General features: G+C 35.9%; 1 protein-coding gene across 2 annotated transcripts in view; it reads right to left on the bottom strand.

The window, feature by feature from the left end:
• SLC25A21 (solute carrier family 25 member 21) overlaps positions 1-22,749 on the bottom strand; it is a 232,564-nt gene that overhangs the window by 54,997 nt on the left and 154,818 nt on the right. For both annotated transcript variants that reach the window (XM_030949645.1, XM_030949646.1), the window contains one exon: positions 2,485-2,568. In XM_030949645.1, coding sequence (XP_030805505.1) covers positions 2,485-2,568 — 84 coding nt within the window. The remainder of the gene's footprint in view (positions 1-2,484; positions 2,569-22,749) is intronic.

Below are 22,749 nucleotides of genomic sequence, written 5' to 3' on the forward strand. Positions count from 1 at the left end.
ATATTCCCAAATGTAAACATTTTCAGGGACAGGCAATTAGTAACACTTCCCACTGTGTTTCCTTATTTAGTTGGGATTTTTTTAGTCAATTTAACATAAAATCACACACGCCAAAAGGGAATTCAGAGTGCTGGAGAAGTATGTCTAAACACTTTTTTGTTTAGTTTACTTCTTTTCACTTTAGTTTATGCCTAAACTCTTTATAGATTAAGATATTTAGATATTTTCAGAAAATGCCACACACCATTGGGGGTGTTTCATATTGCCAAGATGAAATAAACATGGGCATAAATGAGTTTCTTATACCCTCCTCACAGACTTACACACCTGAGTCTGAACACCTCATAAACTGATTTTGTTTGCTTAGTATCTAAATGTGAAGCCCTTTCTTGGGGCTCTCTTCTGCATATTTTTGTGGCCACACGAGGGATGAGTTATCAGGATTAAAGGTTTCCACAAACAAAAACAATTCACATTCCACCATCACTTCCTTCACAGTTGTCCTAATCACCATGCTCCAGAAAATCAGACAACTTGTGAAGACAGGAATGAAAGACTCATGGAGTCATACAGATTTTTCAGGATTAACTGATTTCTTATTTTTATCTGAAATTTAACGTTATAATTAATCTGAGATTTTTTTATCTCATTCTTTTTCCTAGTGCTTACTACCGATGTCTTTCAATGTGAATTTCTGCCTCTGTCTAACTTCCTGGAGAAAAACAGGTACTCATGACATTTGCTTTTTGATTGCTTGTATTGACTGCTTGAATTGAGTATTGACTGCTTTTGAAACAGACAAGTAAAACTCTGTATTAGCTCTTGCCCAACAGAATTTTGATGCAATCCACTGCTAAACTGTGATTTAAATATATAATATTTTCATGCAATCATCTTCTTTTTCCTGCTCACAGATTCATGACTTGTTACAAACATTAAATATATTCTGGTTTATTTGCAGTATCGGGGCACAAGAGTTCCGTAGGAAAAAACTAATAAATGAAAAAATAGTGAATTATCTTGGAAGGTGTGTCTTGATTTAGACTCTTTCTCCAGATACAAAAAATACGAGTGAATTGGGATGAGATAAACACTGTTTTCATACTCACTGACTTAAATATTGAAACTAGTTTTCTATTTAAAAATTGTTCTATATTATCATAAATATTAATACCTCAATAGTTTTCTTTTGAGAAGCAATACAAGTTAACATTAACTCAGCCTAGAAAACCTCAGAAGCCACAGATTATCGCTTGTGTGGAATCTTTTCAGCTTTTAACTTTTTAATGTCTTTTGCTGTGAAAAAGCACAACATTAACCTCTCAACAAAAATTAATTTGCAACTAATAAGGGCATTTGTGACAATTTCCTCTTCCAACATCATAATGAAACTTCTTTGTATATCCCTACTTTCTCATTTCAAACCATCTGGTTCTATATGGATGTGCTTAGGTAGTTTAGCTTAGCTAAATCTCACTGCAAGAAACAAAACTGGTCTAGTCATTAATTTTCACTGCTTATCTCACCTCTGTTTTTCCAGTGCAGCTTGTGGATGCAAGAGGTCAATGTCTCACTGCACCTATGCTGCCTCCATACCCAGCATCTGTGCCACTACATACAGGAGCAGTTCCATTTTGATGAATATTTAGGTTGGACTCATGATCCGGAGGTCTTTTCCAACCAAACTGTTGCTGTGATATATGGATAAAAAAAAAATTGGGTTGCTATGGTATTAAAAAAGTCTATGGAAAGCCTGCCAGCTACTCAAAGCTGGGGTTTACTAATTAGAGTTACCTTGATTAAAGGCTAGCTTCCAAAGAGCTCCTGTGGATAACAGGCTTAACTTTAAGCATATGATTGATCCCATTACATTCACTGGCTTTAACTGGACTGCTCATAAAATTAAGCCTATATTTAAATGCCTTTCTGGATCAGAACCCAAGTCCCTTAGAAGAGCTCAGGCTTAGAGCAGCGGTACCTTATGATGCCAGTACGATTCAAGTAACTGATGAACACACCTGTTTTTGCCATATTCTGTCAAACTGAAAAGCTGTGGAATTTTGCTTACACAGGTCCTGCAAATATTGTCTCCCACAGCTAACTGGGAATGACATTTCATCAGAGCTTGTAAACAAGTGATATGCTCAGCCTGAGCTAGTTACTAAACCAGGACGAGACACATGAGTGAAGATACAGGAATACACTGATGCAGCCATCCTGCTGCAGTGCTGAGGCAGAGTTTGCACCAGTGTCTCGATGCAGCTGTGCATTCTTTGACATATTATAATAACCAAAAATGGCATTGTGAGTCTAATTCAGACTAATCAAGACTTTTCAAATTGTGCTCGTTATGTAAGACAATGTTTGCCAAATTCTTGCAATTGCAAAAAGAAGAGTGGAATATAAAGAGGATCTAATGTCTGGAAAATGGGTGATTAAGAAAGGTTGCATAAAATTGACAATTTTAAAAACATATACTCTTACCCTTCTCGTTGGAAAATAGTCCTAAAACAGTCCCCCAGGCTCTTGTAACTGGTTGGATCAGTTTTCCCTCTTTGAATTTGGAACCTAAAAAAAATACAATTTACATCACAGCATGAGAAGTCAGGGATTTTAAGTCACTTTTAACTTTCCAATTATTATATAAAAGGAGTTTTAAAGGGTTTTTTTATGTCTCTGATTCATTATTATATACTGTTCCTGATATACTTATTAACACTGTTTTCATAGAAGCTGTTAAACCAAGGAAAAGTAGAGCTTTAGTAGTAACTTTTTTTGTAGTTTATGGAACTCACAGTATAGCTATCACCTTTGACATTTACACCTCTTTCTAGTTGTTTGAAAAATAAGCTGTTAACCCTGTGCCTGATCCAAAGCCCACTGAAACTAATGTGAGTGTTTGAGTCAAACCCTGCTTTTGAAAATCTGGAATGTAATACTATCGTGTGTTGCTCATTTTTATATCTGACACAATTACAACAAAAATCAAACAGAGACATGAGCAGATATTAGAGAACTATTCATTTTCATAATTCAATAATGAGATTAACAATAAAAGCAAGCAATGAATTATTCTAATTGAAACCTTATTTTCTCTATTCAAATTTTGACAACAATAAAAATTTCAACATGAAGCTTGTGGCCTTGAAAGGAAAATCAAGATTATGATTTAAGATTGTAAATTTCTTATTGTTATGATTTATGGATATCAACAGTGATTTAACAAACTATATTATTTTACTAAGTATCTCAGATAGAGGATCTTATTTCTTTCAGTTTAAAAACTGCATCTGGCACATTCAAGTAAATAGAATGGAGATATTTAGATTAATTTTTAGCAACATAACTTCTTTTTAAACTGCTGATTACCAAATAGCACTAAAAAATAAAAAGAATATTGCTGTTGGCAATTCCAGTCTAAAATAGCCCTACATCAGGCAATCACAATACCAGTTTTATTCCTGGTTTCAAGGAATAATGCATATTACAGTCAAGTACACCACTTGCCACAGGTACACTGCTGTTCTGAGAAACATCAATTTTTACTCATTCTGATCACGATACTGGATCTCATTTAAATGAGATAACGAACCAGGGCATTTTTAACTCAAGGTTAAGCAGCAATTTTCTCCTCTCTCACAGAATTCAGTAAGGTCAAGTCAACATTTGCATTGCGGCAAAAGGCATTCATTGTTTTGAACATCAGTATTTCTGCGCTAACACAGCTAAAATTTTCTTCAATTTGAGGAAAAAATGCGAGTGATGCAATTCTTTGGGCAATTATGAAGGCAAGCCCTCGCCTTTTTTAAAACAGTCAGAAGGAAACACTGAGTCCCTCCATAGTCCTAATAAAAGTAGTTCAGGCACATCTGGGATCTCTATCTGGGGTAACCTCTTTTATTAGCACAAGAACTTGCTGCCAAGTTAGCAGAAAGAAGAATGCTATTCAATAGGCTTGCACTCAAATAGAGCTGGTGCATAACATTTTGTCTGAAAAGATCCCTTGGGAAGGCTAATAGTTGGAAAAAAAAAAGCCTCAATGCCATCAGCATAGTCCAACAGCAATACCAGCCACAGAAGCTTTTACATTGTGGCAATCAAGCAATCCAAATTGTAACAGAACCTAGTTTCTATGCACATTTTAATATATTTAAGACTTGATTGTTCATACACCTCAGCTCGAAATTTAAATTTCTGAAAGAAAACTTGCAAAACCTCACCTCATACTTTCTCAAAGTATTTAAAAACAACATTTTCTTAACCCAAACTCTTTCCCTCAAGTTTCCAGATTTGGTCTCCTTGTAAACTCAAAAAAGTATCACTGTTTCTAAAGCACCCTTTGAATAACGCACTTTGCTCTCTTTCACCCTGCAAATGCTCAGCAATGACCTACTTGCATGTGTGTAAGGTTCCCCACTAAATCATGCATGCCAAACTGTTTGTTGAGCTGGGGCTTTAATTCCAGAGTCACAGCGGATCTCAACAACATAGTGAAGATATTTATATAATTCTGTTTAACAGCTTACACATTGGCAACTTCTCAACTAAATTTAAACGATTCAATAAAAATACGTCTTTTATAGCAATAATGTAAGTAATGGCATAAGAAATGCAATAATCCTGTAGGTAATTTATATTTTATCAGATCAAGGATAACTTCTTGCTAAAGAAGTTAAGTCAAAGAAGCTTTACATTTATTTCACATATTTGTTTTTATATAGATAAGACTTTAGTGTTAAATAAGTCCATTTGTTACACTGAGTCACAAATAACATATTCCTTCCTTTAGGGTTTTTGGATCTATTCCTTCCCTAGTAAATCTACTTTATGGCTTTAACAGCAATTCTAAAATACATGCCAATTATGTGCTTCAACCTAGATCTGCGAATTGGGTTCTTTGATTCAGAATTGCTTGCTTCAATAAAATCACGTGTAACTTTTTAATGAACTAACTAATTGATCACCAGCACTTGTTATAAGAAGCTCAGGGAAGAGCTGAAAAAAATGTTTGTTTGTTTTCCTGGAGACAGCACTGGCAGCCTCTATTAGTAGTCTTAATAACACAGAAGAGCTAAAGCATTCCTTTAAAGAAAACCCCAACCTGGCCTGTTTTTAATGATTGTTTAGAGGAATGAACACAACTGCGGGATATGTAATGGCTTTCTCTGCTTCAAATCCATTCCTTTCTAAAAGCACTATAAAACCACTGAATTTCATGCATTTTTGAAAGTTGGATGGCTGCCTTTTATCCTGTCAGCTTTTGCTAGACCAAAAAAGATAAATTCCCCTCTAAATACCATTGGAGCACTAACTTCTGATCTAATAATTTTGAAGTGTGATGGCAGGCAGCCCTCAGTGACATGCTGAACAGCCATATGTGCAGGAATGCTTTCCTAGGGCTGGGATGGACGACTTCCTACTCACTACCAGCATCCAAGAAGTGTAAGAAGTCACTGGACACTCCAACACACTGTGTGTTTACTGCAAGCTTTATCACTTTAAAAATGAGCATCAGGCTAACTTTCCTCCCCTGTCATTTTCCTGCTTCTTGGTTTTCTGGGCAGAATGCTGTGGTGCTGAGCATTCCCAACACTCACTGAGCTGGGGGAGGCACTTTGCACCCCATGTTGCCTCTTCCTACCTGGGACCAGCCAAGGCATTTACTGCCTGCCCCCTTGGCTCCTTGCAGCTCCCACATCCATCTCCCATGCCATAAGGGACATCACATTTTCTGGCTTATAGCAGCAGTCCAAAGGGCTTGGTCTTCCATGTCCCCTTCAAAGGAACAGTACCTTTGCAATAGCTACACTAGATACCAAAGTGCCCCGATAATGTTTAAGAGAACATTGGTGTCCTTTCCTGTTCACTGCAGAAGACACATGTTTGGGATCTCTATAAAAAGTGGGAACCATGTAAAACTATTTGAGGTTTTGGGGTCTGTTTAAAAGGCATTGAAAACTGATGATCTAAAACCTTGAAGACATTTTAACTTACCCACACTAATCAGCCCTAAAAATTCTACTTGTGAAAAGAATAAACCTAAATTATTGTTATTTTACCAGCATTAGAGAGAACATTTTTTAATGCTTATAACAGTCCTTGGTCAATAAGTCTCAATGGGCTCTGCCTGAAATTCCATAATGTAGAAGATGCTTAAGTTCTTTCAGCAGTTCTCTGAACCACTTATCATTTAACAAGTGATCCATCATGTTGTGGAGCAATGACTCTACACAAACACATGCATCTGTTTCCAATGCCTAACTCACAGTCCTTGTTGGGTTTCTAATAGCCAGCATTTCATTCTGAGTTCAATAAACTCCTCAGTCCAGATCATGCTTTTCTGATCCTATTCCTATTGCAAAAGTCCTCTAGGTAATCTTTTCTAGTAGAATCAATATCTATAGAAGAACAAATAGATGCATGTTCTTTATGAAAATAAGATTCTCTTACATCCCTTTATAATTTGCTAAATTTTTTGTTCATGTTTGCTGAATGTCTCATCAAAGTTTTCTTGTGCACATCTGCTACTACATTATCCAGATATTTAGTGTTTAAAGCTTGTTTACCACAACATTACCTAAAAATCCTCCCTGTTTTATTTGCTGTTCTGGGCTGAAGAAAGATTTCTAATTCATATTGACATTGTTTTAGCCATCTTAAAATCTAAAAAGAAGAGATCAGTATTTTCATATCTAGATTGAAGCACATAGTGAGATTTAAGACCCAGTTATGTAGGACAACCACAATGTGATATGGAGCAGTCCAGACTTGTCAGATTCTCGCCACTGGGTTTGCAAAGACCCTCATGCATAAATTCCAGAATTTCTTGCTCTTTTTATGCAGCACTGCTGACTAGTTTCTCAACCACAGAGTTCAGAGGGAAAGAAAAACACTGACTCATAGAACCAAGCTTTATACCAGGATGCAGTGCTTGCCAAGGAGTGGCAGCCTTAGCTGTATTTCCCTGTTCTGCACATCTCAGTAGGATTTTATCATACGTTCTACTCGGTTTTGAATACAGCTCCTAACATTTCCATTCATGGCTGGGGTTTGTGCAGTACCAGAGCAAATAAACTTGGGAACTGACGTATATGTATGCTATTAAGATGATAATTACATGGCATAACAACAAAACAAATTAAAATACCTGTGCAACTTTAATTTTAAAACAACTTTAAAAATAAATGTACGGTCTTTGGAAAACTGAAAACGTGTACAGCTTTTTTGCACTTTCAGTAATTCCCATGATTCCAGACACTCCTAACTGTATTTACCACACCCTTATATGTTGATAAAAGAATGTATAGTCTGAAGTTTTATATAAATATACATTATTTAACAGCTAACATACTTATAATAAAATAAAATAACTGCATTGTATTTTTAAAATATTTTGATTTGTTAAGTTAAACATTTATTCAGGTGTTACTATGAGTGATATCTACTGGTGCATAAATTTTATGCAAAACTTTGGACTGGAAAATGGACCTCAATAATATAATTTATTTCACTTTTTGGCTCAAGTTCTTTGAGTTGCTTATGTTACTTACAGGATAATAACTAATTTGAGAGTATAATTCTGCCACTTATTTTAATAGTAAATCATAGGAGCTGTTAAAGAGCTGAATATTATTTTCAAACAAAAAAAAAGCCTAACTATTTTAGGCAAAAGATGTAATTTTTGCTACTGCAGGAGTTCATATTTTGAGTGTTCTAGTATTGCTATGATGACTATTTAACTAAAGCATAAAAGAATACAATAAAGTAATAACATAAAGAATATAATAAAGTAGTAACATAAAGAATATAATAAAGTAGTAACACAAAGAACAGGTAAAGAAGAGAACTTATTCCAGCTATTCTCCATACTAGCCATTGATTTGTCTCGAATATATGGTAGTTAGATTTTGTAGCTGAATTTTCTAACAGTTCATATTTACCTTACAGAAATAAAGCAGAATCATAGATAGTGAAACATTGCTAAAAATTATTTGAAAATTCATCACAATAACTTCATTTTGTTGGAATTATTGATGCTTGTTAAGTTTATTCACCTCTTTGAATTTTGGAGGAATTTGTTTGGCTTAAAAAAAAAAGAATAGTAATAATGGAAATAATTGTAAAGATACCCTGGAAGGTTTCTCTACAGAGTTGATTTTTATATCAGTTAAAACATCAACTATGAGCTATGATGGTAAAATAAAAAACTAGCAAACAGAAACTGATGTTTTCTCACATTTACAAATGTGTTTATCAAACATTGCATCTCACAAATGTGTCCATTCGACACCTGATCTCTGCCTTATTGTAATCCAGATCTGTTCTGTCCTCTTGCTATCTGATTTGTACTTTGAGAAAAATACCTCAGAAATTGCCATCAAAAATAAGTAGGGCAAAAGGAGGAACACCATTAGCAGATGAGAAAGGAGCAACTGCCCATATCTGAATAAGGGTATATTCATGGCAAAAGTTACAGCTAGATCAACAACAGACTTGGCATTTTACAGCAGAATTTAGATGGAACATGTTGGCTGTTCTGATCAAACTGAACCCAGTAAGATCATCACCATCTGTTGCCTCGTTTTAGATTTGCTAAAAGCAATTTATATAAACCCTCACAAAACGCTGGGTCTAAACTCTTTCAGCCTCGATGTTGAGAACTTATCATCCACAGCTCACTCTGAACTTACAATTTTAACAAGTATTTTCCCTGAATGAAGTGCATCATTAAATACAAAAACTGTGAAGTCTTAAACATGACAAAACAGCTTCTCTCAGCCAGTTCTCTGAATGTGACTCTTACTCGTAGACCAGAGAAAGGTACACTAATCAGAAGAGCAACTTAATCTTTCCTGTACTTCCTATTCCTTATATAGATGACTTTCCCCTCTCTCTTGCATCAGTGGGAAAAAGAACACAGTACAGTAAATATATTTTCATTTATTTAACTTTTTAGACGCAAAAGCTGTATTTTTTCAGCTACTAATGAAGAACTCTTCTGATCTTTTTTCTCCTGTATTAATTCTTCCATTGTGTGCATGGGACAAACATGCAGTAGCTATAACATCAGAAGGAAATTTTTCTTTACATGTAGTTTTAAAAAGTATGAATAAAAAAAATAACTTGACCAGAAGTGGGTCACATTAATCCATTTAACTGTTTCATGCAGATCTACTCTGGTAATATTGTAGAAGAATAACAAAAAAATGTAGTCATAGCACTTACATATGAATAATTTCATGTTTTCCCAAGGAAGAAATTCAGCAGAAACTAAGTTCAAACAATAAATATTTTAATAATTTAATTCCCTAAATGATTCTGTGTGTGGAGAGGGAGTTCTAAACAACAAAAAGTAGCGAAAACCAAAACTTTTTCATTCCACACTAAAAACCATTCAGAGAAACCTCATGAATGTGCGAGTTCCATTTTTTTTCACAGATGAAAATACTGAGAATACTTGAATTCATGTTTTACAACAAAGTGGACATATGGATTGAGGCTCCAGGCTGGAGTCCTCTCCACCTACTGCACATGCACAGCGAGAGCTGCCTGTCTTCCACCCCAGTCTCCAGGGCCTGGAATGCTCTTGTGTTTCCCAGGTCCCAGATACCACTGGCAGCTGTGGGATTCTACAAGGTCCTCAAAAGTAGCAGCCTTTCCTCGTGGTTAAGGAATTGCAAATAATGCATATTGTTATTATCCTTTAGAAATGTCTCCAGTGTTCTTCTGTGTGAAAAGCCCATCCGCAAGTCCTGCCAGAGCAGGAACAGCTCCGCTGGCAGCTCTGCCAGTGCTGTGGTTATGTACAAGGTACAATTCTGTCACTGAAGCTTTGCTTTGGCTGCCTAGATACAAGCTCTGAGCACAGCATTAGACGACAGCAATGATCATAAAAGGGACAGCTGTTTGAAAGATCACGCAGTATTTTGTGTGAAGGATTGTGCAATACATGTGATCTTAACACAACAAGATCAGCCAGGATGTGCTGACTGTAAAAGCAAGAGGCAAATTTAAGTACTACTTGTGTTTTCTGTCTACATCTTCCTGTGTGTAAGGCACTAAGTTACACTGGTGAAAGAATCTGCAGAAATCAGGAACAGTAAAAAGAGTATTTTGTTTTTTATAGTGATGGTTTATTTCTGAAACCTTTGTAATCTCTATTTCCTAAATGAAAGCAACCTCTCCAAATCTATGGACTTTTTTGAGCCTTATCTAAGATGGACAAATCAGTCAAAATGGCACCACAAGGAATAATTTTGTATTGTCAGAGATGATGGAGCTATTTGTATGATTTTAAGTACGAATAGTCACTCATAGTCTAAGACATCAACAGAAGAAATCTGGTTCCCATTAGTTTTAAATAAAGTCGTATATGTTTTCCTTCAAAACAGCTTATAGAGAAACAAGGGATAAACTGATGAGGAATATAAACTAACTAGAAGACATTTCACAACAACTCATATATTAGATGATAATTATATTAAGACATGCAGTATCATGTATGTATGCAGTTCAGTTCAGGGAAAAATGAGAATGTGGTTTGGCTGATTTCAGTGTGAAACGTGCCTGCTTAAAAAGTGTTTAATTTTTTTATCTCAGTTTAACTTCTATTACAAAAATATATGTCCTCTCTTGACCTCTTGTTGGAAAGCAATTCTTGTGTCCTGTGACACTACTGTGATCTATGACCCTTTACTGAGCTTCTGCAAATTAGTCATTAAAAAATTTAAATGTAGGTATGAACACTTCACCTATCAGTTAATACCAGGTTAGAGGAGTAATTTTGCTGCCTTTAAATGGTAAGGGTATTTTCCATCACTCCAAAGAGATGCAAAGGCAAATCTCAACACAGCTTTTTAAACTCAAACACATGTCTAATTAGCCATATGATCCCTCACTGGTCACTACTGGACAATACCTGAAATACAAACACCAAGCCCTGCTCTAAAACCCTTCCAATTTCAGAAAATGTAGTAAAATCTACACGCTACTGGAAAAAGTAATATTCTTCCTCTACAATTTTTGTAGAAAGGGCCAAGCATTTCTACACAGTTTTCTCAACAAAGCTTTGATCTCAGTGTCTGTTATGGAAATCTCACAGCACCTCTCCTGAGAAGGCAGAAGAATTTTTGCGGCTTTCTGACATGAAGTTGGAAGGGGAGGATTTTTAGGTGGGTTGTTCAACACTTTTCAGTATTCATTAACATTTTAAGTCCTTTGATGAGATCAATCCCCTCACAGCTGAATGTATTCTTAATTTTTTTTCTTTTTTTTGGTATTAAAATGATTTAACATCAAAAATTTTCAAACCACAACAAAATCTACATTACACTTATTCCCTATGGTCAAAGTAAGAAAGATAACAAAAAATATCTTTTCCCCCAAAGGAAAGAAATGGCCAAACACAGAAATCCAAATTCATTTTTAGAGGAAAATAGCCAAAATCAAATTGTGAGTTGCTGAAAGAAGTGTTAGTTTTGTGCTGGAAAATATTTGAAAGGGAAACAATTTCATTAATTTATTGTGGCTGAGATTTTTCAAATACTGGAAAGGATGCAACCAGACTAACTCTGCTGAAAAATACAGCTAAATATCCTGCACTTGAAAGCATTAACACACATGCCCTTTCTCATTAACAGACAAACCACTTTAAATGACTAATAGCTAATTCACATAATAAGGACATTGCCTACTATGCATGTACTGCTTCCATGGAAAGATTACTTTTTCTCTATTAAATTGTATGGCTAAGTGACAGAAAACATACAGACTTAAATGAGGAAAAGAAGGAAATTCTGAGTTAAAGACTAAAACTCAACTCTTACCCACCCAACTGTGCCCCAATATTACAGCTTATGTGGAATTCATTATCAACCAGTGCTGAGTGATCTCAGCAATTCTTAACATAAAGTAGGACAAGGCAAGTTAAGGATGAAATTTCCTCTGAAGCACTATGGCTATCACTGCTGCGGTGACTTTTAGTAAAACTAGTGAAATATTGGAGCATGTGCATTCTGTAATTCAATTAATCAGAAATAGTGCACTTCTGTAAAAATCAAAACAAAAATGTATTCACTTAACACTAAGGAAAGTTTTCTGTGTGTTCAAATTGTAGCTTGCCAGTTCTTTTGGAGTCCACAGATACATAAAGACACATTCAAGAAATTTTGGTGTAACACTAAAACTTACCCTAGTAAGCAAGGAGAAACCTTTGACACCTATGAGTATACCCTATTAATTCACTGTATGAAGATAAGAAAAAAAGAAAGGAAATGAGTTCTCATATATTCAATGTAGTGGGAAAACAGCAGTTATTTTCAGACTTCAATAGATTAATTTTTATTTCTCTAACTCATACTATTAACAGTTAACAACAAAAACTAATGCTAAACAAGATTCAGAACAATCTAGAATGCAGGTTGCACACCAGGGTCAGAAGAATAAGTTTGAATATTCAAAGCTGTTGTTGAATCACAGTTGTTGCTACAAAACTGTCAGGATGCTTTTTTTTTTTTTTTTGCAGAACCAAATAGCCCCACACATTGAGATTATTGTTCTTATTTTTAAATACACTTTTGAAACTACCAAAGTTCAACTTTGAGTACCTGACAACCCAGTTTTATACAATAGAAAATAATGCTGTAATGGAAATACTAGCAGGGTCTTGACAACAGCCGTGTAAGGCTGCACCTTTATATCACAACAAACTCTTCCAGCTGAAAAAACTCACTCATTACCCAGGATGGTGTGGAAAAAAGATCTTTGTTGCTTCAGGAAAGACAGTTGCTTGAAAATTGGCATAAAGTGGTGAAAATTATAAAGGAACATTACTTTTTTCCCCTGAACTCAACCTAACTACTCCAGAAAGTAATGCACAAATCATTCATTATAATGAGTCATAACAATGATTTGTGATCTTCCAAGTTTTCATTTTACGCCCCTCTGTTTTTCCTTAAAGACAGGAGGATAGACAAAGACTGGAAACTTTGGGTCATATGGATCAGAGCACCACTGCTATGTCTGGAATTTTCTTATAAATATCCTATTGCTCTGAGGTTCATAGGCCTGACTGAAACAGCAGGGACAATCTCATTTGTACTTTTATAGTTGTAGAGGGATTTGCAAGAGTTAACACAATTTTCCATAATATTTCTTACCGACTTCAGGAGTAAAGGGAGAGTTCCCTTTTTAATCAGTATCTGAAACATAGTTAAGTCTAAAGGGAAACAGGAATTCTTTCAGATTTAACAAGGCTTTTCCAAGTGCTGATAATTTTAAAGGTACAAAACAAGGCAACTTTTGAAAAAGTGAGGATTTCAGTGAAGTGTCTGTGGGCAGCAATCAGTGCAGCAGTCTGGAGGATACACTTTTCAGCAGATTTTACTGTTTTCTTGCAGCCTTGTGCCTTTTAAAGTTTAAAAGATTATTTTTCAAAAAAGAAATGGTAAATTATTCCTTTTGAGTTCATGAAAATATTCAAATCAAGGAAGTATTGTCAGGTTCTGTTACAGTGATGTCTATCTCAGAAAACAAACTGTTTCACTAACCACCAGTGGGAAGCTAGAAAAGTGTCTTCATTTTGTATAGTCACAGAAGTCTTTAAAGGCTTTCTGCTCACATTCTTCTCCAGGCAGGCAGGCAGGCAGGCAGGCAGGCAGGCAGGCAGGCAGGCAGGCAAACTCTATGCTAACATGGCTGATCTGACTCAGATATTGAGTTTGCGGACTGAAAAACAGAAAGAAGAAAAGGCAGTTCTGATGTTGTCCATGCAGTATTTCTCAGGGACTGCTGCTCTGTTTCCTTACCCACATTCAGTACCTCTTCCATGAACACATTTAGTCTAGTCTCCATAATGCTACATGGATTCAGAGATAAAACTAACAGAATTATTGAATTTTTGAATGCCTACTGATAAATAAAATAGGATTGTTGAAGACTGACTGCTGGAAAAAAGTGGGTCTGCATGCTTATACAGAATTAATAGGTAATTACTTTATATATATTTTTATATATAAATGAATAGGATGATGATCTTGCTGGCAAATTTCTCTGTCTTGTCTAATGCCAAACTAAGACTGCAATAAGTAAAAGCTTAAGTGTTCAACATGTAGGCATACCCTCTCCTATCCTCTTTTTCTTAGCCCATATGCTAATGGGAAGGCAACTCTCTGAAAGAAGAACAGCATAATTTATCCTTTTCCTAAGTTGCGCTATGATGCTTTCAATGAACCAGCTGTATAGAGGTTTGCTATGTGATGCTAGCAATAGCTTTAGCTGCTTTATTTTGGGTATAATCTTTGTGCAATATATGTGTCTGTGCACATAAATAGGGATCCAAGTATTCCCTGCTATGGAGTCTGAAAGGTGCCCAGTCTGAAGCATGAGAAGGGCCTACTGTACCTAAATTTTGCAGAGTACATTGGAATTATCCTTGTTAAAAATCTAAAGTTTGATGCACTTGTGGCCTGAACCCCTTCCAAGAATAAAGCTGACCTTAAAGGTCTGCAGAAAGGTATCTCCAGTTTTATTATGTGCAGGGGACAGGTTTTAGTCTTCTTTTTCAAGACTCTCTTGAAAATGCAGCCATCCTGCCCAACAACTAAGAGATGTATCACCCGCCAATTTATTAGAGGTCATTTATTAGAGGTCACAAGATGCCAGCTTGTCATTGGAACTGGCAGCAGAAACCACAGCCTCAGAATCGACAAACACTGCTGCTTTTGTTGCAGGTTTTCCCCTATGAGCCTGTGGTCTGGGAAAAGGGCAAATAGTGAAAGTCAATCACAGGGGAATGAGTGATGGATATATGGGGAGTGAGCAAAATTATGAAAATAGGCAGATAGAAAAGAGTGTGGTGCTGAAGAAACATGATATATTGAGCAGATGGAAAACCTTGAGGCAGATACTGGTCAAAACATGAGCAATGTATCACTGCATCTGTTCCTTCCATCTCTAAAATGCATCAAGAAGAACTGTAATTCTGCAAATTTCCCTTCTCTCTCTACTACTGCATTCAATGGATAGTATTAATGTGACATAAATGATATATGAATTAATATATGGTACTCATTTACTGTACCATACAGTATTAAATTACAATTCTTAAATTCATCAGCTCCCATTGACAATAAAAGCCACTTAAAAATATATAAGAGAAAGATATTTTAACTTTACATGAGGTACTTCTGTAAGACTTTCTACCAAAAGGATCTATAATTTTCAGAGGTTTCCTAGACTTACATATAATATCAAGTGGCATCTCTAACATGTCTAAAGTCCTTTTTCGGCTCAGTGATATTCCTCTGCTCACTGTTCTGTTCACTTTCTGTTTATACTCCAGTAATTGCTGTTTTCCTTCTCACCACTAGAATATATGTGTGCACAAAAATAGCTTTTCTAAAATACACAGAGAAAATACAGTGTGACTTAAGGAACTAATTTTCTTTTAAGGAATATGTGCAGAGAGAATGGTTCCATGTCTACACCACTGCTACGATTTATGTCAGAAGAATAATGTATTTCCAGAGCTGTGTACTATGAAACACTTGACTTGTTTAATTTTTTGTCACTTGGTTTCTGTCCCAAGGGCTATGACTGTGTGAAGTTTCAATTAATATATGGAAGAAGCTCTTTAACATAGATGATATGGCCAATTGCAAACATTTATTAAATATGAATTCCTGCTGTCAGAAGTGGAAGAATTCTCAAAGTGAGCACCAAACCTCAGCCTTCAGGAGTAAAGAGCAGCAATGAATAGCTCAGGAGTAGACGAATAGCTTCGAGTAGCCATAGGAGTAGATAAGTGCTATGTGTGAGGAATGATATTCTTACAATGCTGAAGAGAGTCTGAATCAACCAGTAATAAATGATATTCAACTCTTCTCTCCTCAGAAAGAGCTTTGCATACAATGAAACAGAAATCTCTTTTTGAAAAAACCCACCTGATTTACATGGCATTTACACAGTTGATTCAAGAAGTACTTTCTAAAATGACTAAAAATTCATTTGTTTAGCCAAAACAAGCCCTTCTTAGATTTCTAACAAGCTTTACAACAGAAGCCAGGGTAAAAAAACCCCCACCACATTATTTCATATATAAAACTGGAAAGTCTAGGAAATGCAGATATGATAATTTGAATGGTTTTATCCATGTATGCATACATATACCCTTGCCTTCCCTCTAATTGCAAGGAATAGAATTTTCTGTATTATGAAAGAAAAGTTTTCAGGAAGAAAAAAACAGACATATCACTAATTCTTCAAATTCCATATTATGCTTGATATACACTTTCATCTTAGTTAACTAAACGTAAATCAACAGACTGACATGTGCCACAGAGTTTGGATTCTAATTTAACACCTCTGCATAAAGTTAGAGAGGAGATTTATAAAATCACTTTGAATTTATTATTTCTAGAAAGAGTAGACAAAAGTCTTTGAGGATTAATTTCATGCTGTGGGTTAAATTTCACTCTCACGATAGGCCAGCTATTGCCTGGGGCACTACAGATAATGAACCTGACAAGGGATTAGCAAGGAAATACTTGTGTTATTATAAATCGTGTACACTTCCCTTTCTAACCAACTTCATCCTTCATGACATTAACAAATTACACTCTTTGTCCATGTTTCAATATAACACAAAGCTATGAATGATCCTGAACAAAAAGTACATTAGATAAAGTCTTCTCAAGGCATAAATAGCTACTAAATTTGGTTGAAAGATCCAGACCTCCTGAAGTGAGAACCTAAGACATTTTATGTCAGATATCTCCAAGACCCAGAGAAACATTTGTACATAAAATCTGATGTAAGAGTATCAGCTGATGCAGTCCAAAATAGTTTATAGACAAACGTGAACAATGGAATTAAATGTAACACAGAATAAGAGGAAATTTAGGCAGTGTTAATCTACCAGAGAGTCTAAAACAGGCAAAAATGTTAACCACTTGGCTTCACTGTAAACACTGGATTTACTAAAAACCTCAAACACAATATATCATGTGTAAATTAGACTAGAAGTTCCAGCAAGGATTTTGTGCCCAAAGCAGTAAAGAATATCTATGATGTAAATATAGATTTTTTGGTACGTGATCCTTTAATCCTTTCTTCTCTTGAAAAGCTTCAAACTTTTGCATGTAAAAACCAGCTTAATTTCTAGACAATCCATGCTGAGCTGTGCTGCCATGTAATGGTAGTGAAATTGCATAAATGTTAAAGTGGAAATCTGACATCACAAACCAGACCCTTTATTTATACATTACCATACAAACAGAAAGGCAAGTAGGAACTCCAAGCTCTGACTTTCTTCTGCTGACCCAAACCAGCTTAGGATGGCATTCCTTGAATTTTAGAGATGGTAGTATTACTGTCTATGCCTTTTGAAGGGAAAAAGAATCCCAGAAATGGTTCTTGTAACATACCCCTTTACACCTTTCAAAGCAATCAAGTGCAACAAAGAAAAGCAATTTTTTTGTACCCTATTACTCTCCCATCTCCTTTGAAGCCAAAACTTTTTCAAGACAAACCATGTCCAGGTTACAGCACCACATAATTTCTAATCACCACATGGTAATCATCCATGCTAAAATACTCAGAGATTAATTAGTGCTGGATTGTAAAAGGCGTGGACAATTTTTTATTTTATTCTTCTTGTCAAAACAGCCTGGGCCCGAGCCCTCACTAATGCTCCCTTAAACTCTCTGAGAGAACATGACCTGAACAGGTTGCTCCTGGACCCCAAAGGTGAGAGCTAATGATGCTGGAAAAGTATCCAGTTTTGTCTCTTTACTCCTATATCTGCAAGCCAGTGAGCTCTGCCGTCCCTTGCTGTAGTTACAGAATGTCACCATGAGTCACACTGAGCTGTGCCAGATGACTCAGACCCACTGCATGGCTCCTATTGTTCTTGTAAGACCAAAACAGAGAAAGAGGAATTTCACCACTGTGCTCTTGCAATATATCAGTATCAGTACTGCATACAGCAGGCAAGAGTAGTAGTTGCTGCACTTCCCTGTTAGCTTTCTAAATGGAGAGGAAAAAAATATAGTTGCATTACAATGCTGATATTATAGGCTAATAACATTTAATATTTGAGAATTTGCCATTCTGACTCCACAGCATCATATAACTTTCTCTCTTAACTTACCCATACAGATGAACTAGCTCTGCATCCAACCATCTCCATCCCCTTAAACCAGACCTTTGGCCAAAGTTATTATAAATGAAGGACAAATCCTCTTAAAATGACAACTGAGCATGCCCTTATACTAAATGAGTCCTATGAGCCCTCCACACTTCTCCAGAGCTGAAGGTGCTGGAAACAAGACTATTCAAATTCAGGTGGGCTTTGTACTCGGAAGACAGTCAAGCATTGCCAACATCTTACATTTTCCACTTGGAATGTAATTTGGTGAGTGGCTGGTCTCATGAGAGAGCCAACTTAAGGTCACTGCTTGTTGCCAGACTCTGTTTTGCTGATGCAAATATCTACAAGGCTGTGGGGTAGAGAAAAAACAAACAGTCCCCACCCCTATGCCCAATCCTTACTATTAACCAAGATTATTTTATTTTTCAGTAATTCAGCACTGCTCTTGAGTGAATTCACAACAATATCACCACAGCTTTGATTTAAACAATTGCCTTCATCTTCCTGATGCAGTTTGTTCTTTTTTCTACCATAGGATCTCCTAAATACCATATTCAGCATTATATGCATGAGGCATATCATGACATGGTATGTGTGTCCCTGTCTCAGCAAGAATTGAGCCTAAGCAGAAAGTGGTGCCTTCATCTAAAGGAGTTAAAAGAAAAGAGAGCAAGTAAAGAACTGCTGGCAAGTGAAGCGGAAATGAACTGGAGAGGAAGAATTTGGGACAGGTTATTAAAAAGGATAAAGAAGAGACACAGAAGGAACAGATTTGGTGGAAAAGAGCAGCCACGAGTGTAAGTGAACTGAAAAAAAGAGATTTTTAGACCGAGAAAGTTAAAAGAACATTAAGGAGAAATCACAGCTTGGAAGCAGACATAAATGAAATGTGGGCCACAGAATCTGCAATGATTTATGCACATGCTTCATGATGCATACTTTAACAAAATCCTTTTAATAATATTCAGAGAGTAATTGCTTAATGGAAATCATATTCTCTGCCTCTCTGTCATTTGTTTTTGGAAGTGGCAGGTTCATTCTGTGAAACTTAGAGACAACTTTCAACTTGAGACCTTCCCAAAAGACACAACTCTTAAGGTAGATATATAGAAACAAAAACGTGCAACAAGAAGTTCCTTTTTTAAGATTCCTTTCTCATTAAGTCCAGGGAAACATGATAGTTTACAAATGAACCAGGCTGTATCAGGAATAGGGATGCTGAAGACGGTGTCTAACATGCAGAAGAAGTTAAATTTGGCCCATGTTACTGAAGAGACATTATTAGAGATTGTGCAATTTACAGTTTTCTGAAAGTTAATGGCTTGAAATTCAGACATATTAAATTCATATAGGAGGTAACAATAGTGTATATTGCTCAGTTGGCCATTAATTGAATAAAAAATCTTAGGTCAGCTTAAAACAATTTTATGCTACACTTCTAACCATAGAATTGTGCACACTCTACTTTGCATTAAACAATTTATGTTCACATCTGTCACATATTACTTGTTGCCTCTTTTCCCCTTTCCCTGAGGGGAGCTTCTTGTTCTGACAGCAGCTTGTAGTCTGTACTTCTGTCTAGCTCTTGATTTATAAAGGAATAATCATAAAAAATACAGTAAATTAATTTCTCATTTTGATATTTCATTTTTATTGACTGTGCCTATGGAGGAAGATGTTAAAGAAAATCCTACTAACAAATGGAGTGAGAGAAAAAAGAGATATACCTGATTCCTAAGCATCACCTGATTTTAAGACTCTGGTTTTCCTACAGAAAATCATAATTGGATATGATGGATAAGGACTGTCATTATCTTCCTCATAAGAGATCTGCCACTAGTTATCAGCTGGTCGAACTGATATGCTGAACCAATTTCTGACTTTTAAACACTGAGAAGTTTCTATTAATTCATGGGACATAAAGAGGAGTTCAGTAGGAAAATGTTTTTTGATGGAAAATCAGGTGACAGACTCTCATTAGGAGATGAATCTTTGATGATTGATACTTACCTCCACTCTAGCAGGCACTCAAATGCAACAGACACACTTAAACTCTAAACAATGGTACAATCTTATGTAAACACCAAAACCAGTGACTAAATTAAACTGGACTAGACTGAGCATGTTAATTGTAAATAATGAAAATTAAATACTCAATCCTATGTGCCAGGTGGTAATAATAATTTACCTCGTGAACTTTTTTTTTGTGTCAGATTTTTTCAAATTCGCAGCTACCTTGAACTTTGAAAAAAGAAGAGCTAGGCATTGCTTGACAAGCTGAATTAATGTGTCTATCAGCATTTAAGCCCTTGCTACACTGTGACATCTCTCCAGTAAGTAAACTGCCTCTGAGACTAATGTGTCTTCACTTCTTATTTCACTCCTCTATGGCTAAGCTCTAAAGTGCCAGGGGATACAAATGATCTTGTCTTCAAAATAATTTAAGGCCTGCTGTAATACAGAATGGAAAACACAGAGAGCAAGGTCTTGTCAAAATGCAAAATCAACAGAGAGTGTCAGGAGGCAGAGTTTTCTGTCTGTAATGTGATCATTCCACACACCATAATCTCCATTTTATTTTGCCTAATGAGGCAGGAGTTAAAGCAGTTGACCTGATCAAACTCAGATGGCAGCCCTAAAGGATGAGCCCCCTGCTGCACTTGTGTCCCGACACCCTTTGTTACCTCCAAGTGAGCTGAGACCAGGCTGTGAACCATGTAAATAGGAGGCTTCCAGGTTAATGAAAAGCTGCAACACCCTTCTAAATCAGGACAGAAGGTTATGCTTTTCTAATCCAAAGAAAGTTTCATGAACCTCAGCAATAAAGTTTAATGATGTTGGTCATTTTGAACCTTGCAAATAGAGACTGGACAAAAGGTAATATTTTCCTTTAAAAAATTCTTTATTCTGTATGCACAGGTCAGCACATATGATTAGAATAACATGAATTTGTTTTCTTATGACAAATTCAAATACTTCAATTAAAAAGGGATGTCTTGGGAAAAGGTAGTTAATAGTTTTTATGAACTGATGTTTTTATTAGGTGATGGCATGTTTGCTGTTTCATTTCATTACTTATCTGCCAAGGAGTTTCTTTCAACACCAAATCAGAATCTACATGCTACAATCATGTAACACATTCAACTTCAGTTCATTTGCTCCAGCTGCTGACACAGATAAATCTTTAGCAGTGAGCAAAACATAAAAATTGTCTACATTATCTTTCATCATGTAACATAATTTGCAGTCTTTTACACAAAGGAAATAAAAATTGGAATCACCAAGTATGCTCCTACATGTCACTTGAGACATGAGCCTGTGTTGGATACCATGCCTATGGTGTCTGCAGAGAGGTACAGAGAGCCAAGGAGTATTAATTTGGATTTAGTGATTGTATAGATTTTGTTCAATTTTGAGTGTGATGGATGGGGGGTTACATCTGCTCTGAAAAGTTCACATAGATAAAGAAAGTGGATAGGATACACATAAAAGTACCTCAGTGTGACTCAGGTGTTCCATTAATAAGTTTGAATACATTTCTGGATGCCTGAATTTTTACTAACATGCATTCCATATGATAAAAACTTTCATACTAACACAGAGGAAACACAGTAAACTGAACAAGCAAGACATTGATACCTGCATAGTCAAAAAATACCAGTATGGTTTATGCTTGTCTTGTGCATTTATACTGTTTTAATTCTACTGAAAGTGTATCCTAATTTATCTGCCTTAAAGAAAAGTGTGAGTGATTTCACATTTGTTTTGTTTTAGGTTTATCTCCTGTGCATTTATTAATTTGTTACTTAGTCCATATTACAATTTTGTGTTCAGATTTCACTGGGCTATTTTTTAGCAATTTTCCTTTCCTCAATGAGGCACTTGTGACACCACTTTTCATACATTCCAGTAATCAATTTCAAAGCCATTCATCAGGATTTCAGAAGCCACTCGAAAAATTAGATACATGTGCTCAGTGTAAATGGGAACGCAGTGATTTATGACACAGGTCATTTGGAAAACCCATGAGTTCTTCTCCAGTGACATGCCAGAAATCACAACTATTACTAGAGGGCTGTGATCTGTTTATTATACAGCTTATGGGAGGTGTGCCATATCTAATTAATTTTTAATGTGTTACATGTTTTCTGGTTGGTTTCTGAAAACAAGATTTACAGTTGTTTAGAATTTGACAGTAAACTGATGGTTTAGTTAATACATTTTAAAATGGATTGATAAAACTATCTGCCTGTTTGCACTCAGTGTTCAAGCTATGAAGGCAGCACTGTTTTAATTTTAACTACAGCAGTCAGCAGTTCTGTAAATCATGTGTTATGCATCCCAAAACATGGGATGAAAAAACTAAGGATGCTTAATCTAACTGGCAGGCAAGAAATCAAATTCCTGGTTTCTATTCAGCTTACAAAAAGTGGCTATCACAATTAAAAAAAAAAAAAAGGGTATTTCCAGAATCCCATTATCTCATTCACCTGCTCAAGGGAGGGATGAGTGTGTTCCTGAGTCATCCAGCTCACAAATCTTTGTCATTGCATCTGCTGGTAAGGTACTTAAAAAGAGAGTGACAAAGCAGCTCCGTCACA

This window comes from Camarhynchus parvulus, chromosome 5, assembly GCF_901933205.1.
Source record: "Camarhynchus parvulus chromosome 5, STF_HiC, whole genome shotgun sequence".
Lineage (NCBI taxonomy): Eukaryota > Metazoa > Chordata > Aves > Passeriformes > Thraupidae > Camarhynchus > Camarhynchus parvulus.